General features: G+C 48.3%; 1 protein-coding gene across 1 annotated transcript in view; it reads left to right on the forward strand.

The window, feature by feature from the left end:
• Positions 1 to 1191: 1191 nt before the first annotated feature.
• The window catches only part of DIP2B (disco interacting protein 2 homolog B), a 239143-nt gene continuing 225577 nt past the window's right edge, over positions 1192 to 14757 (forward strand). The window contains exon 1 of the mRNA XM_056119950.1: positions 1192 to 1303. Coding sequence (XP_055975925.1) covers positions 1192 to 1303 — 112 coding nt within the window. The remainder of the gene's footprint in view (positions 1304 to 14757) is intronic.

The raw sequence follows: 14757 nt of genomic DNA on the forward strand, positions 1-14757 counted from the left end.
TCTGTGCTCTGCCTCCCAATATGGTTTGTCTGTCTGTGGGCCACACCTGGTGGTGCTTAGGGGACCGTAGGTGGTGACATGAACTGAACCAGGGCTCAGCTGCACACAAGGCAAACACCTAAGCCCCTGGATGCTCTCCCCACTCCTCTAATTTGTGGTTGTTTGTTTGTGTTTTGGCACCACACCTGGCAGTGCTCAGGGGTCTCAGACATGTGTGAGTTCCTGAGTTCCATCCTTGGCACTTAAAAAAACCCCAAAACCAATACCAATATAGTAGTATGTTGGGAATATTTGCTATTTACTCTGATATCTCTATTTTGTCCCCCTCTTTATTTTAAAATTTTTTTTGGGGGGGCTTACCCAGTAAGCTGACTTACTCCTGACTCTGTGCTCAGAGAACCATATATATTTTTTTGACTTTTCGGGTCACACCCGGCGATGCACAGGGGTTCCTCCTGGCTCTGCACTCAGGAATCACCCCTGGCGGTGCTCAGGGGACCCTATGGGATGCTGGGAGTCGAACCCGGGTTGGGAACAGGCAAAGCAGACGTCCTACCTGCTGTGCTCTTTCCAGCCTCGCGGACACACACTTTTTTTATTTCTGCTTTTCGGGTCACACCCGGCGATGCACAGGGCTTACTCCTGGTTCTGCACTCAGGAATCACCCCTGGGACCCTATGGGATGCTGGGAATCGAGCCCGGGTCGCGCGCGTGCAAGGCAGACGCCCTCCCCGCTGCGCTACCGCTCCAGCCTCGCGGGCGCACACTTCGAAGTGAAGAAGACTGGGGCACCCAGCCCCAGGATCCCTGAGAACCCGTTATTCTGAGTTCCCAAGCACGGCAGGCTGTCGGTCTCCCAGCCGGCACCCCGCCCGAAAGGCGCGGAGGGGAGCACCCACCGGCACTGCAGAGCCCGCCCGGTAGAGGGCGCCGCAGCCCCGCGCGTCCCCGCCGGGCCCTCGGCGGCGGCGGCGGGGGCGGGGCGTCCCGGGCCGGGGGCGGGGCCGCCGCGCTCACGTGACCTCCGCTCATGGCGGCGGCGGCGGCGGCGGCGCTGGCGGCGCTCGGCGGCCGGAGCCGGATCCAGTAGCCGGGGTGTGGGCCCCGCGTCCGTCGGCGCGTCCGTCCGCGCGTCCGTCCGCCCCTCGGCCCCTCGGTCGTCTTCCGGAGCGCGCGGCTGGCGGAGCGGGGATGGCGGAGCGCGGCCTGGAGAGCGGCCCGGCGGCGGCGGCGGCGGCGGTGGCGGCGCTGCCGGCCGAGGTGCGGGCGCAGCTGGCGGAGCTGGAGCTGGAGCTGTCGGAGGGTGAGCGCGCGCGGGGAGGGGGCGGCGCGCGGCCGGGACCCCCGGGGGGCGCGGCGGGGCGCGGCGGGGCGCGAGGGGCGCGGCGGGGCGCGGCGCGGCGGGGCGCGCGGCCGGAAGCGGGCCGGGCCGCTCATTGTGTGCGCGTGTCCCGGGGCGGGGGCGCCGCGGGGGGCAGTGCGGGGCGCCGCGTCCCCGGGTCCGAGACAAAGCTGCGCCCGGCCGGGGGCTGGGGGGGGGGGGGGTCGCGAGCCGCTGCGGGACCCCCGGGCAGGCCCCGAGCGGCCTCGAGACCCGGGAGCGCCGCCGCCGTCCCTCCCGCGGTGGGTGACCAGGCGAGGCGGCGCCTCCCCGGTGACAGGCGCGATCGGGAAGCCGGGGGGGGGGGCGCGCGGGGCCCCTGGACCCCCTTTTGTCACCAAGGTTTTTTTTTTTTTATTTTTAAAATTTTTTTTTCCTGGCCCCTGCGCCCGGGCCCCGATGTCCACCTCCCCGGGGGGCTTCGAGGAACGCGCTGGGCCACGGGTCCTCTGCGGGTCCCGGCCAGCAGCGGCCTTTCTGCTGACAATGGGCCCGGGGGGTCCAAGCCCAGGAGGGTTTGCGTGTGTTTTTTAAGCGAGAGGAGGAGGATGGAGCTCGGCGGGTCCCTCTCGGACAAGTCCCCCCCGACCACAATGCGAGAAGCCTGGCTGGGCGGCGGGCGCGGGGTCCGGCTGGGGTGCGGCGGGGACCGAGCCTCCCCAAAGTTCCTGTTTTCCGCCCAGCCGGCTGCCTCCGAGACAAAAGCAGCATTTTCCGCAGGCTTGATGTCAGTGCTGTGCGGCGCTGCATCGGCTCACTCAGTTCCTTGCCAAGGCCCCCCCCCCCCCCCCCCAAACCCCTTCCACTAGCATTTTGCAAGTGAATTAAAGAATGGGAAAAAGAAGAAAGTGACAAGTTCCCAGGAAAGGTCCTCACTTTTTTTGGGGGGGGGATTTATGGGGGCATGATTTCTTGTGCACGCATGATCTTGACAGTGAAAAAGTCAAAGTAGACTTGAGGAAATGATGACTTTTATCACCCTCTGAGTCTTGCCCAATGGATGGAGAGGTGGCTTTCGTTTTTGACTCAGTGACCGGCATTCTGTTTTAGTGGATTGGTAGGGAAGTGATTCTTGGGCCATTCCGCAGAGTCAGTGATGGTGGGTGAATTTGATTCCCAGCTCTGAGTGTTCCGGACGTTCACCCAGCTCTGCCTCTCCAAATACCCGACCATTGTCTGTAAATCTCCAGAGACTTCCATTCAGATCTGATTTTCAAAACAGTTAACTTTAACTGTAACAAATCAGCAGTCTTTGATGAGCCAAGAAGAGAGCTTTGGCTGGATGTTTGAGTCAGACCAAGATTAAAAATAGTTGATTGCTCCTCCACGGAGAGGGAAATCCTGGAAGCTCCTTCTTGGTGTGTGTGCGCTTTCAGCTGATTGTTTACCTCTCCGGGTGTTTCTAGAGATGGCTCCCAGGAACTGTTTCTAGGACTCACACTGATTAGCTCACCCTTCTCACCTTCAGAAAGGTGTGAAACTCCTACAAACCGAAGATGCAAGTGCTTGACCGATTTTAAGGTTACGTGCTGGATTTGCTTTTCAAAGGCAGGATGGCTTTGGCAAATGACTTCGTTTGATTTGGTTTCTTAACAGATTTGTATTACTTTACCCTATAGATTATTGTTTTTAGAACCGGACAATTTGAAACATAGACTTGCAGCCCTCTCTGGCTCTGCAGTCTGCGTTGTTCGGAGCTTGGCCATCTGTTTCTGTGGAATTCTGATGAAGTTAAAATGACCCACTTCCCAAGTCAGTCACACACACACACACACACACACACACACACACACACACTTGTTTGTGTTTTTGGACACCTGCTGGTGCTCAGGGCTGACGCTTGGCCCTTTCTGTGCTCACGAGTCACTCTTTGTGGGTATCAGGGGACCATATTTGGTGCTGGGAGTGAGCCTGAGTTGGCTGCATGCAAGGCAAGTGCCTTAACCCCTGCATTCTATTTCTGGCCTCTTGTTTTACATTTACAGTTACTACTCTGACAAAATACTTTCCTATTCTTAAAAAAAAAACACTAAAAACTGTGTTTTTTGTGTGTGGTAATGATTTGGGGGTACTTATTTCTCAATTTTATTCATATTTTAGGTTCAGGCTGTAGTTTGTCCTAATTATAGTAACAGTCTAAGCTGTATACTGTTAAAGGATTTTCTCAGTGCTTGCTGTATTTTTAGCTGCAGGCTTTGGTCGTAGATCAGCCAACTCTTTGCTGAAATGCAGGTTTGGGCGTCTGCGGATGGTGGTGCCGCAGGGCTCAGCATGGAGCCCCAGGCTGTGTCTGGAGCTTCTTGCAGGCCACTGTGGACTTGGTGGTTAAAGTCCCGGCTCCCGCACCAAAGAGAGTCTCGAAACTGTCCAGAGATTTATTTAAAATCAAAATTACACATCGTGAACTTTTCTACAGATACATTACAGATACATTAAAAACAGGGATATTTTCATGATTAAAATAATTGACGTACAGGGGCTGGAGTGATAGCACAGCGGGTTGGGTGTTTGTCTTGCACGCGGCCGACCCGGGTTCGACTCGCAGCATCCCATATGATCCCCCGAGCACCGTCAGGAGCAATTCCTGAGTGCATGAGCCAGGAGTAATCCCTGTGCATTGGCCGGGTATGATCCAAAAAGCAAAAAAAAAAAAAAAAAATTTTTATTTTTATTATTTTTTGCACATTATTTTACTATTGTGTTAGGTAAGCCTTGTTTTCTGAACTTTATTCATATATTTTAATCAAGCATATGCACACAAGATAATACTAATGGTGAGAAATATTTGTCTAAGTATGTCTGGTAGCTCGAGCACTGTCCTCCCCTTGTTCATCGATTTGCTCGAGTGCGCGCCAGTTACGTCTCACAACAATTTGGGAGACTTGTTATTATTGTTTTTGGCATATTGAATATGGGAAGCTTGTCAGGCTTTGCTGTTCGGGCGAGATACTCTCGGTAGCTTGCCAGGCTCTCCGAGAGGGGCGAAGGAATCGAACTCGGGTCGGCTGTGTGCAAGGCAAACACCTTACCCGCTGTGCTAGTTGTATAATGATTTTGTATATCACTTGAGTTTCACTGAAACTTTGTGATTAGGCAGACTTGATGTTACTGCCATCTCTCACCATTTTGCTCTTTTTAAATTTTTTAAAGTTTTTCTTTTTGGGGGGGTGGGGTGGGGTGGGGTCACACCTGGCGATGCTCTGGGATCACTCCTGGTTCTGAACTCAGAAGTTACTCTGGCAGTGTTGGGGGGAACTTCAAGGATGCCAGGGATCGAACCTGGGTTGGGTGTGTCCAAGGCCAGCGCCTTTCATGCTGTGCTCTCTCTCCAGCCCCCACCACTTCTCTTTTGGTTTAACACAAGGGAAACTCAGAAAAGTTAACAGTCTGCCTGGTGCTGCTTATCTTATGAGTGCCATTATCTCAAGCTGCCGTGTAGTTATGACATCTGTTACCATTCAGTGATTTCTCAGTATCTTCACTGTCATTGCACAAGCTATTAGTTCGAATTTGCACTCCAAGGAAGTGCTCCAGAACCGTTTTATGTCTCAATTCCAAATAGTCTTACTGAGTCTCTTTCTAAAAACTCTGTCCAAATCGATCTTTCATGAATTTAATCCAGTAGACGTTTTCTTCTGTGCCTACTAAGTGCTCTTGACCCAGAAGTCAATGGGGTACTGAGTTTTGTAGGGAAATTGCGGAAAAGTATGAACAAACGGGGGTGGGAACTCAGACGAGAAGAACAAAGCAGCTCAAGAGACTAGGGTAGTTCTGTATCCAGGCTCTCTTCAAGAAAAGAGGAATGTATCTGTTTTGTTTTTGTTGTGAAACAGAAACAACAGAAATATTTGAAATACTTGAAGATTGGATTGTGTGGCTGGAAAAGAAGGCTGTGATTCAGCCTGTGTAGTTCAATGATAAGTGTGCGGTACGGAAGCCCCATACCTCTGTGATATGTCAGAAGGAGTGCATGTCTTGCAGTATCAGAACAGTCCCAGCTGACAACTGGAAAGGTATTTAAGATAAAATGGCTCTGACAGGAAGGGATCCTCCCTTTTCTTGTTTGAACATTTCTGAGTGTAAACACAGCAAATGTAGTCACTTCCTCTCTTTCTCCTGTCTGTTCATCTTGGGGTGGGCTTAAAGCTTGGAGGAGGGAGGGGGGTGTGTGCTGGGGAGGGTGTAAGGGATGGAGTGGGGGTGGGTCAGGGGTGGGGGTGGGGGAGAGTGCATCCTCTTTAGAAGCTGAAAGGTAGGGAACTTGAAGAGGAAAATGACAAGGTGCTTAGTTGAAATTATGTTTCCTAGTGTCAGAAGCAGGCAAAAAACCGAAACTGCCAGAAAAAGGGGCAGATTCTTCCTGCTTTCCTCAGAATGGGTAAATGGACTATATACTCCCCACAAAATGCATAGCTTGGTTGAGTTTGTACAATAAACCATCGAAGATTAGGTCTGAGAGTCTGGAGCTATGGTTCAGCAGGTAAGGCTCTTGTCTTGTATGTGGCTGACCCAGGTTCAATCCCAGCACCCCATATGGTCCCCTGGCACTGACAGGGCCAGGAATCTATAGCCAGGAGTAACCCTTAAGCGTGACCCTGAGACAAAACAAAAAATATGTCTGAGTCGTTGTGATACCTGATGCTAATGGCATTAAGGAAGCAGGTGTGTGGATTTTGAAATAAGCCAAATCAGGCATTTTTTAGATTTACCGAATAAAACCTGCGTGTCTATATTTCTGAGATATGCTTGTTTTTTTTTTTTGTTAGAGCTCATCTTTAGGGATTGTTGTTAGAGCTTGCGTATTCTAATTATTTGAAATTTTCCTTGAACCCAGGCCCGCCGTGTGCAAGGATTCCCACCTTACCCACTATACTATTGCTCCAGCTCTAAAAAATTATTTTTGTTTGACAGCCTAAAGAACTGAACTGGATTTTTGAATAATATGAATCATTAACCTCTTACTCTCAACCCAGCCGTTGTTTGCTCCTTTCTTTCCTGGCTTGTATAAAGAAGTCGTTTCTCAGGGTTCAGAGTTCAAATGATTGACTGAAAAGGGCCGGCTCACTGTATTTGAATTATCCAAATACAGCTCCACGTATACAAATACTGCACTTCTCCTTGGTCCTCACAATTTAGGAATGTACTTTGAAACCCTCTGCCCAGCTTTTTGGCACAGTTTCTCACAGTGCTAAGGGATTCAGTTGAAGTTCTGCCGGTTTTATAAACATGGCCCTGACTTTGGTGTGCTTCTTCAAGCTTCACAGCATTTTTCTTTGCTAATCATGAGTGTATTTAAATTGTTTTTCATTTTGCATCAGTATAAGCTCTTATAGGGATCATTCATATCCTGTTTTTTGTTTGTTTGTTTCATTTTATTTTTGTTTTTTGGCCAGACCCAGCAGTGCTCGGGGCTTATTCCTGGCTCTGCACTCAGGAATTTCTCCTGGCAGTGCTCTGGGGACCATGGGATGCTGGAGATTGAACTTGGGTCGGCTGCCTGCAAGGCAAGCTGTACTGTAGCTCTGGCCCCCATGTCTCAGTCTTTTTTCCCCCCCTGCTTTTGAGGATACTGGGGGGCGGCTCTCTCTAGTGCTTTGGGAGAGGTTATCACTCCAGACAGTGCTGATCTTTGGGCTTTAGCATGCAAAACACGTGTTGTAACTCTTCGACTATTTCCCGGTCCAAGTACATTTTGGGTTTAGGCCATAGCCAGAAGTGTTCTTGATGTAACTTTCTACTTTCTACTTGATGCTGGAGGCTGCCTCTGGCAATGCCTGGGGACCATGCAGTGCTGGGGATTGAACCTGGAGCTCTCGTCCGCAGAGCATAACGCTCCAGTTCTTTGCTTCATCTCCCTACTGTATATTTTTTGTTTTGTTTTTGGCATTTGTGCACCTAGAGGTGCCCAAGAGCTACTTCTGTCTCAGATGCTGCTTGCAGTTGCTCCTTGGGTGCTCCAGTATGATGCCAGGGATTGAACCCTGGTCTCCTGCATGAGCTCCTTGGAGCTGAAGAAATCGTATAGCAGGGAGAGTGCTTGCCTTGCATCATGCGACTGGTCCCCTGATCCCTGCTAGGAGTGATTCCTGATCCTAGAGCCAGGAGTAAACTCTAAGCACCCCAAAACAAATGCATGAGCCAGTGAACCTTCTCCTTGACCTTTTCTTATCACATCTTATTTCAATAAGACCCCCATTGGATTTTCTGTTTTCTTCTACAAGTTCAAGACAAGTTTTGCACAGATGTTTTCTACTTTCTGGTTTTTCCTCACTTCACCTTGATTTGAATGGAAATAAAATCTCGGGTCTGAGGGATTTGATTTTGGCAACGAGGTGGAGTTGTGTAATCAGTTGAGAAGCATAGATTTTGGGGTGTTGTGGGCCTAGGTCTCCATCCTTGCCTATCACTCTGACTTTAGCCCAGGTTTTACGTTCCCCAATATGTCCTCATCTCCCCCTCCACTTTTCCCTTTTTTGTTGTTTTGATATGGGGCATCATACTCATACCTGACTGTGCTCCCACATCTAGTTGTGGGGGGCTGCACATCACGTTTTGTTGCTTGCCAAGGGTTGCACTTCTTTACTTTCCAGGGGGTCATTGTGGGGCTAGCATTAGTGCTTGTCTGGTGTGGCATCAGGCATGTAGACTGCAGTGCTGCCAGGCTCTAATAGCATGATGCCAAGATTGCATTGGATGCCTGTGGCGGCACCAGAGGTTGAATCCTTGACCTTCCACTTGCTCTGCAGATACTCTGAGCCACTGAGCCAGCCCCAGGTCCTCCAGATTCTTTAGTTTTTATAAAGGTTTGACAGGGCTGGAGAGACAGTACATCTGTTAAAGCACATATACATACGGCTGATCCCAGTCCTTGGCACCACTGGTCCCCTGAGCGCCAGTGTGTCACTGGGTACAGCCTGAGCACTGCCGGGTGTGACCCTGCAAGCTCCTGAGTACCATTGGCAATCCCTGGTACTGCAGGGCACCAGCAGTACCTCGTCCTCAGATCCTTGCATTGAATACAGGTAGGTTGGAGAGGGGTCCCTTGGGTCTTATAAACACTGCTTGTGAAGACCCTGCCTTCCAAGAGGAAAAGAGAAAGAGTTGAAGACAGCTGCCTTAGAGTTGTTTAAATTGAGTTAGTAGGCAAACAGCCCCGTGTTGTGTGGGGCATAGAGTAAGTGCTAGTACATGGAGTCTTCACTGTTTCTGGTAGTGAGTGACTGCTCAGACCTTCACTGTTTTCAGTATCTTGTGTTACTTAATAGAATGTGATTTATGTGAAGTGATAAATAGAAAGTATCGTAGATGTTTTTGAAGAGTAAGGCTTCACCATATTACTCCTGTTGAGACTCTCTGCCCTTAGCTCAGCACTGTGAGGTAGGTGCAGGCAGTTCACAAGAACAGAAAAGAGTAGTTGGCTTGTGCTGCACTGACATCTGGCACCTGTGCGTGTCCAAGCCTGTAAACTCTGGAAAATGACTCTGAAATGTAGGAATAATCTGAGACTCAAGCTGTGAAAAGGCACAGGTAGATGGGTACTCAGTATTTAGATCTTCAGATCCTCCTCCTCCTCCTCCTCCTCCTCTCCCCCCGCTCCCCACTGTACTATCACTCTGGCTCCTCAAATAATTTTTTTTAATTGAATCACTGTGACATACACAGTTACATCAAAGCATTTTTGATTCTTCGTTTCCCCAGTCTTCTGCTCATCTTTAGTGAACATTCCTTTCAGCTTGGTTCTTACACACACACACACACACACACACACACACAAGGACCAGAGAGATTGTGCAGTGGGTAGGACTCTTGCATGCGTGTGGCCAACTCAGGTTTGATTCCAGGCACCTCATATGGTCTCTTGAACACTGACAGGAGTAATTCTTGAGTGCAGAGCAAGGAGTAACCTCTGATCTCCCCTGGAGGTGGCCCAAAACAAAACAAAAGCAAAAAAACCACCAGAACTACCACCCCCCCAAAAAATCCCCCAACTTTCTTGCATCCTCTTTTCCTTTGAGTTTTATTTACTGTCAGCCTTGTTAACCTCATGATTTGATTTTTGTTTCCCTTTAGCGCTAGATTGATCTTTAATTTAGTTTTAATTTGAAGGGGGGATGTTAGGCCACACCCACTGTGCCCAGGAATGACCTTTGTGGTGTTTAGGGGACCATATATGTTTCTTTAGATTTGAACCAGAGTTGACGGGATGCCAGGCAAGTGCCTTAACCTCTGTACTATCTCTCTGGCCTTAATCTTTAATTTTAAAAAAAGTACTTTTTATCCAAAGACATTGCTAAATCTTAGGTCCTGTCCCTCATCTTATTATATTTTGGGGAGAGGGTTTCAAGCAGTGCTTGGGGGCCCAGGCTATATTCTGCCTGATAGTTGAGAGCCTTGGCTTGGTGATGTGCTGTGCTCGCTCAGTAGAATTGGGGTCACCAGCACCATCCTGGCTGTTCTTGGGGACTCCAGGACTATATTCAGTGGTGATAGAAGACCATGCTGTGCCAGGGAATGAACCTGGGTTTAGAGCTCCAGCTTTTTGAGCTGTCTCCCCAGCTCTTAATTTAAAATAGTTATCTTTAGTTTTTTGGGATTTTTTTTTTTTTTTTTTGCTTTTTTGGGTCACACCCAGTCATGCTTAGGGTTAACTCCTGGCTCTGCACTCAGGAATTACTCCTGGCGGTGCTTGGGGGACCATATGGGATGCTGGGGATCGAACCCAGGTCGGCTGCGTGCAAGGCAAACGCCCTGCCCACTGTACTATCGCTCTGGCCCCTATCTTTAGTTTTTAGGCCACATCCCTGCAGTGCTAAGGGACTCCTCCTGGTTTGGTGCCCAAGGGATCATGTAGTATCTGGGATTGATCCTAGACCTCGAGCACAGCGTATGCTCAAACCCACCAAAGTACCTCTATGACCCTCGTCCCTAATTATTATTATTATTATTATTATTATTATTATTTTATGATGCTGGAAATTGAATTTAGGGCCTCAGACACATGAAACATATATTCTACTGCTGAGCCAATTCTGACCCTGTTGTCTTTGTATTCTAAGTGTTCTAAAGGTTGGGATGATTTCATGTGTCCTTTGTTCCTAGAGTTGGAGTTAATGCTTTTGTATGCATCAAGTGTTCTCTTTTTGGTGATTGATTTTATCGTAGAGATTTGATTGTTTATATCTTTGTGTTCATGAGGAATAAGTTGTTTTCCCATGTGGTGTTCTTCTCTGAACAAGATCACTTCTGAAAGGCAGTTTCTTTAGCAATTCATAGAGTCAGAGTTGACAGAATCTTTGGGTGTGTGACTTGATTTCCGCAGACCTAGAAAGTCACAAATTGTGTGCAGAATTTTTATTGTGGGTGCTTTTGACCTTCCTTGGCTGAGCAGGGTCTATAGCCTCCAGCAGTTTCTGAGAGAGAAACTCTAAGGCACTGTGAAAAACCAAGTCTCTGTCTTGCTGCCTTTCATTTTTCTCTGGCTAGTGAAAGCTAGACTCCTTCTGCTTCCCTCCACACTTGTAAGCATATCCTACAGTTCCCACCCAGATCCCCTTTCCTTCTGTCCTGTGTCCCCCTCACTTTCTTCTAAGTCCTTTCTCTCCTCCTCAGGGAGTTTGAGATCTTACTTAATTGATCGATCTATTCATTCTTAGCCTTTGTCTCTTTCATCTTTTCCCTCTCACATAACATTGGGCTCTTGGCTCCTTCGCTTCGGTCTGTACACTGAGGTTTCTTAACTTACGAAAGAAAAGGCAGCTTCTGCCTTGGAATCTGCCGGCTCTCACACTCTCCCTTTGAAAGACCCTGGAAGCTGTAGCTGTATTTTCTTTCTCGAATTTCTCACCGTGCTCCCGCCTCAAGGCTCTGCGTCCCCAGTGCTAACGTGGGCTGAGGAGCACATTCTTCCCGCGTGCAGCACTTTGCAGCGTTGGATACTGGTGGACCGTCATCCATGGAGCGCTCCCTTCCTTTCATTATTTTCTTCTGCCTCCCTGACAATTTCTTCTCAGGGGATTCATTTTTGCTCTCTTCCTTCTCCTGTGGAGTTCCACATAGCTGTCACTTTCCTTCTCACACTCCTTGCGCAATCTCATTCATGCCTGGGCTACAGCCCTCCTGGCTGCCTGATGGATCTCTCTCTCTCTCTCTCTCTCTCTCTCTCTCTCTCTCTCTCTCACTTTCTCTCTCTCTCTCCCTCTTGCCCTGATTCTCCCCTGCTCCAGAATTCCCATTAACCTCATTGAAGTGTTGGAGATTGAATCCGGGGCCTCACACATAGGAGGCAAGTGCTCTATCACTGAGCCATATCCCTGGCCCTGGAATGAACATTCTGGAACACAAGTCTAAGTAGTGTTTTTCCCAGTTTAAAATTTTTATTAATAAATGTAGCACTGTAGCACTGTCCTCCTGTTGTTCATCGATTTGCTCGAGCGGGCACCAGTAACATCTCCATTGTGAGACGTGTTACTGTTTTTGACATATCGGATACATCCCGGGTAGCTTGTGAGGCTTTGGTGCAGGCAGGATACTCTCGGTAGCTTGCCGGGCTCTCCTGGGTTGGCCATGTGCAAGCAGATGCCCAACCCGCTGTGCTATCTTGCTCCAGCCCACATTAATAAACAAACAAATAAATAAATAAATTTTATTGGCTTCTCCATCCACAGGATAAAACTCAGACACCCTTTGGGTACCGAGACCTATCTTTTCAGCTTTAGTCCATGTTCCCATCGTGTTTGTTCTTTACTCTTCAGCCATGGCAACTGCTTTGCATTTCCCTGAATGCGTTACTCTTTTTTTCTTCCATGTTTTTCTCTGAGTAATGTCCGCTGTGGTGTGTTCTTCCCTTTCTTTGCTGGGTTAAACTTTTGTTCCACTCATTGTGTTGCGAGAAGCCAGCCTTTCCAAAACTCTTCTGAGACATTAAGATCTCTCTATAAGTAGCCATCAGCTACTGAGTATTTAATAGACTCTGTATTTGGCACTTTATAAGCCCTGCCCAGCTGATAAATAGGTACTGAATAAATAGCTCTAGATGACGGAACTGAGCTAGCAAAAAAGTACTCAACTCTGAGCATTGCAGTGTATGTCTGCACGCACAATCCTGCCACTAGTGGTAACATCTTCAGTGGCAGAAAGGTAAGAACTCTGGGTTTGAGTCATTTAGAACTTGGTTCAAGCCTGTCTTTCCCACTTTACTGCTTGCTACAGGACAGGTCTTGGAGATGTGTTTCTAATTCTAACAACTAGAAATAGGTAATTTCTATTTTGTTGAGATGTGTTTGAAAATATAGAGGAGTACTGGACCGCATGTGGTCCCGAGTTCCACCAGGCGTGATCCCTGAGCACAGAGCCAGGAGTAAGCCTTGAGCATCATTGTTATGGCCCAATCCCTCCCCATCCCTGAAACAACCCAACACCCTAAAACCCTGAAACAACCGTATGCGGTGACTAGAAGTCAATTCTGTTTTGTATAAAACCCTAAGGTATTTTCCCACTGCCATCTGTTGTTATTTTCCTGACATGTTGTAGGAATTTCAGCAAGCTTTGTTGTCATTGGTGTTCTTACTTTTTGGGGGGGGGATGGGGCCCATCTGGTGATGCTCTGGACTTACTCCTGGCTCTGCACTCAGTAATTACTCCTGGTCGGGCTCAAGGGACCACATAGGATGCCGGGATTGAACCTGAATTGGCCACATGCAAGGCAAATGCCTTACCAGCTATACTCTCTCACCAGCCCCCGGGCTTTACTTTTTATTTATTTTAGTTTCGTAAAGTTGTTCACAATAATTCGTTATATTTAAATTCACAAACATCAGTCCCACCACCATTGCACCTATCCACCACCATGTTTCCAGTATCCCCCCCACCCCCACATCCCAAACAGTGCTGCTAGAGCAGAACTGAGGCAATTTTGTGTAGAGGAAAGTATGTGAAAATCGTTGTAATCCCTTCTAATTTAAATCCCATCAAATGTGCTGTGTTACTCTTGGTACATCAGTGATGTAGAGTATAAGAGGTTGCACGGCTGCAAATGCGGCTCCAGGGTCCAGTAATTATACGGCAGTTTCCCCCACGGGTGATGCTCGTCCAAGCCTGTGGAGGGCAGCCGTGGGCATGGTGGCAATTGAATTCTGGAGGTTTTCGGCTGCTGGGACTCTGTTGGGGTGGGGAGAGGAACTCACCCACCCCCCCTCCGAGTTTCTCTGGATGAGACAGCCTGGTGTGGGGTCTGGAGGCATTTCGTTTTATCTTGCGCTCTTCTGGAACTTTATTTCTGGGTTTCTGGGTCATAGCTGTTGATGAGATTATATGGCGCCAGGGGCAGTTTGTGGGTGAGACTGCCAAGCTGCCAGTAAACTAAGGAGATGGGGGGTGGGGGGAGGTTGCCCATTCCTGTTCAATGTGAGCTTGGAGATTTCACCACTTTTTAAAAGGTGTCTAGCTTCCATTTTCAGAATTTTGGAGGTAGGGTTCCCTGGAAGGAAAAGAATGGTTGGTAATTTCTGGTGTTGCTTTCCCGGAATATGAGGAGTTAAGGCTCTATAAACTATCTGGTATTTAGGCCACACCCAGTGAAGCTCAGGGGACGATGTCGTGCCAGGGATCAAATCTTACATGCAAAGCATAAGCTTAGCCTGTTGAGCAATATCTCTAGTTTGTAGTGTTTCCCGTCCTAGTCAAATATTTAGGTAAGGTGTGACTTTTAATTTTCTTAAATGATTAAAAAATTGGTAAATTCCTAAGGAATATAAAGTATTTATATTTTGATACGAAGTTCAGTTTTCTTCTTTGAATTAAGATGGGGGATTAAAGAGGGAAATCCAGGAGGGAAATAGTGTGTAGCATGCAAAAGCACATGTGTTTAGGAGTGACTCCTGGTAGTGTTTGAGGTGGTGCTGGGGGTGGACTGGGTAGGTGCATGCCAGCCGAGGCTTTTAGCAACCGCAGGAGTGATTCCTGAGTTCAGAGCCAGGAATAACCCCTGTTGACTGTGACCCCCAAAATGAAATTTGAAAAAATAAAACAGGGCTTTAACCCTTGTACCATTTCTCTGTTCCTAGAAGTAAAATATTTTGTAAGGACAAATACCTGGTATTTGGTATAACCCTACATGAAAATACACAGCTTTGGAATGACAAAGGGTTTGGTGTACATTGGACTCAAGCTTTTGTATTACAGAATGCAATTATATTCTGCTTTAGAAAGAGGTTTTGGTCTTTTTTTTCTGGTTGTTGTGCCACACATGACTGTGCTTGGGGACTCCTGATTCTGTATTTAGGGGTCACTGCAGAGGATGGTCAGGTGTCTCTGTGGTGTCAGGGAACAAACCTGAGACTCTTGCATGCAAAGCATGTCCCCCAGCATGTTTTTCTTTT

The sequence above is a fragment of the Sorex fumeus genome, unplaced genomic scaffold, assembly GCF_029834395.1.
Source record: "Sorex fumeus unplaced genomic scaffold, SorFum_2.1 ptg000042l, whole genome shotgun sequence".
Classification (NCBI taxonomy): domain Eukaryota; kingdom Metazoa; phylum Chordata; class Mammalia; order Eulipotyphla; family Soricidae; genus Sorex; species Sorex fumeus.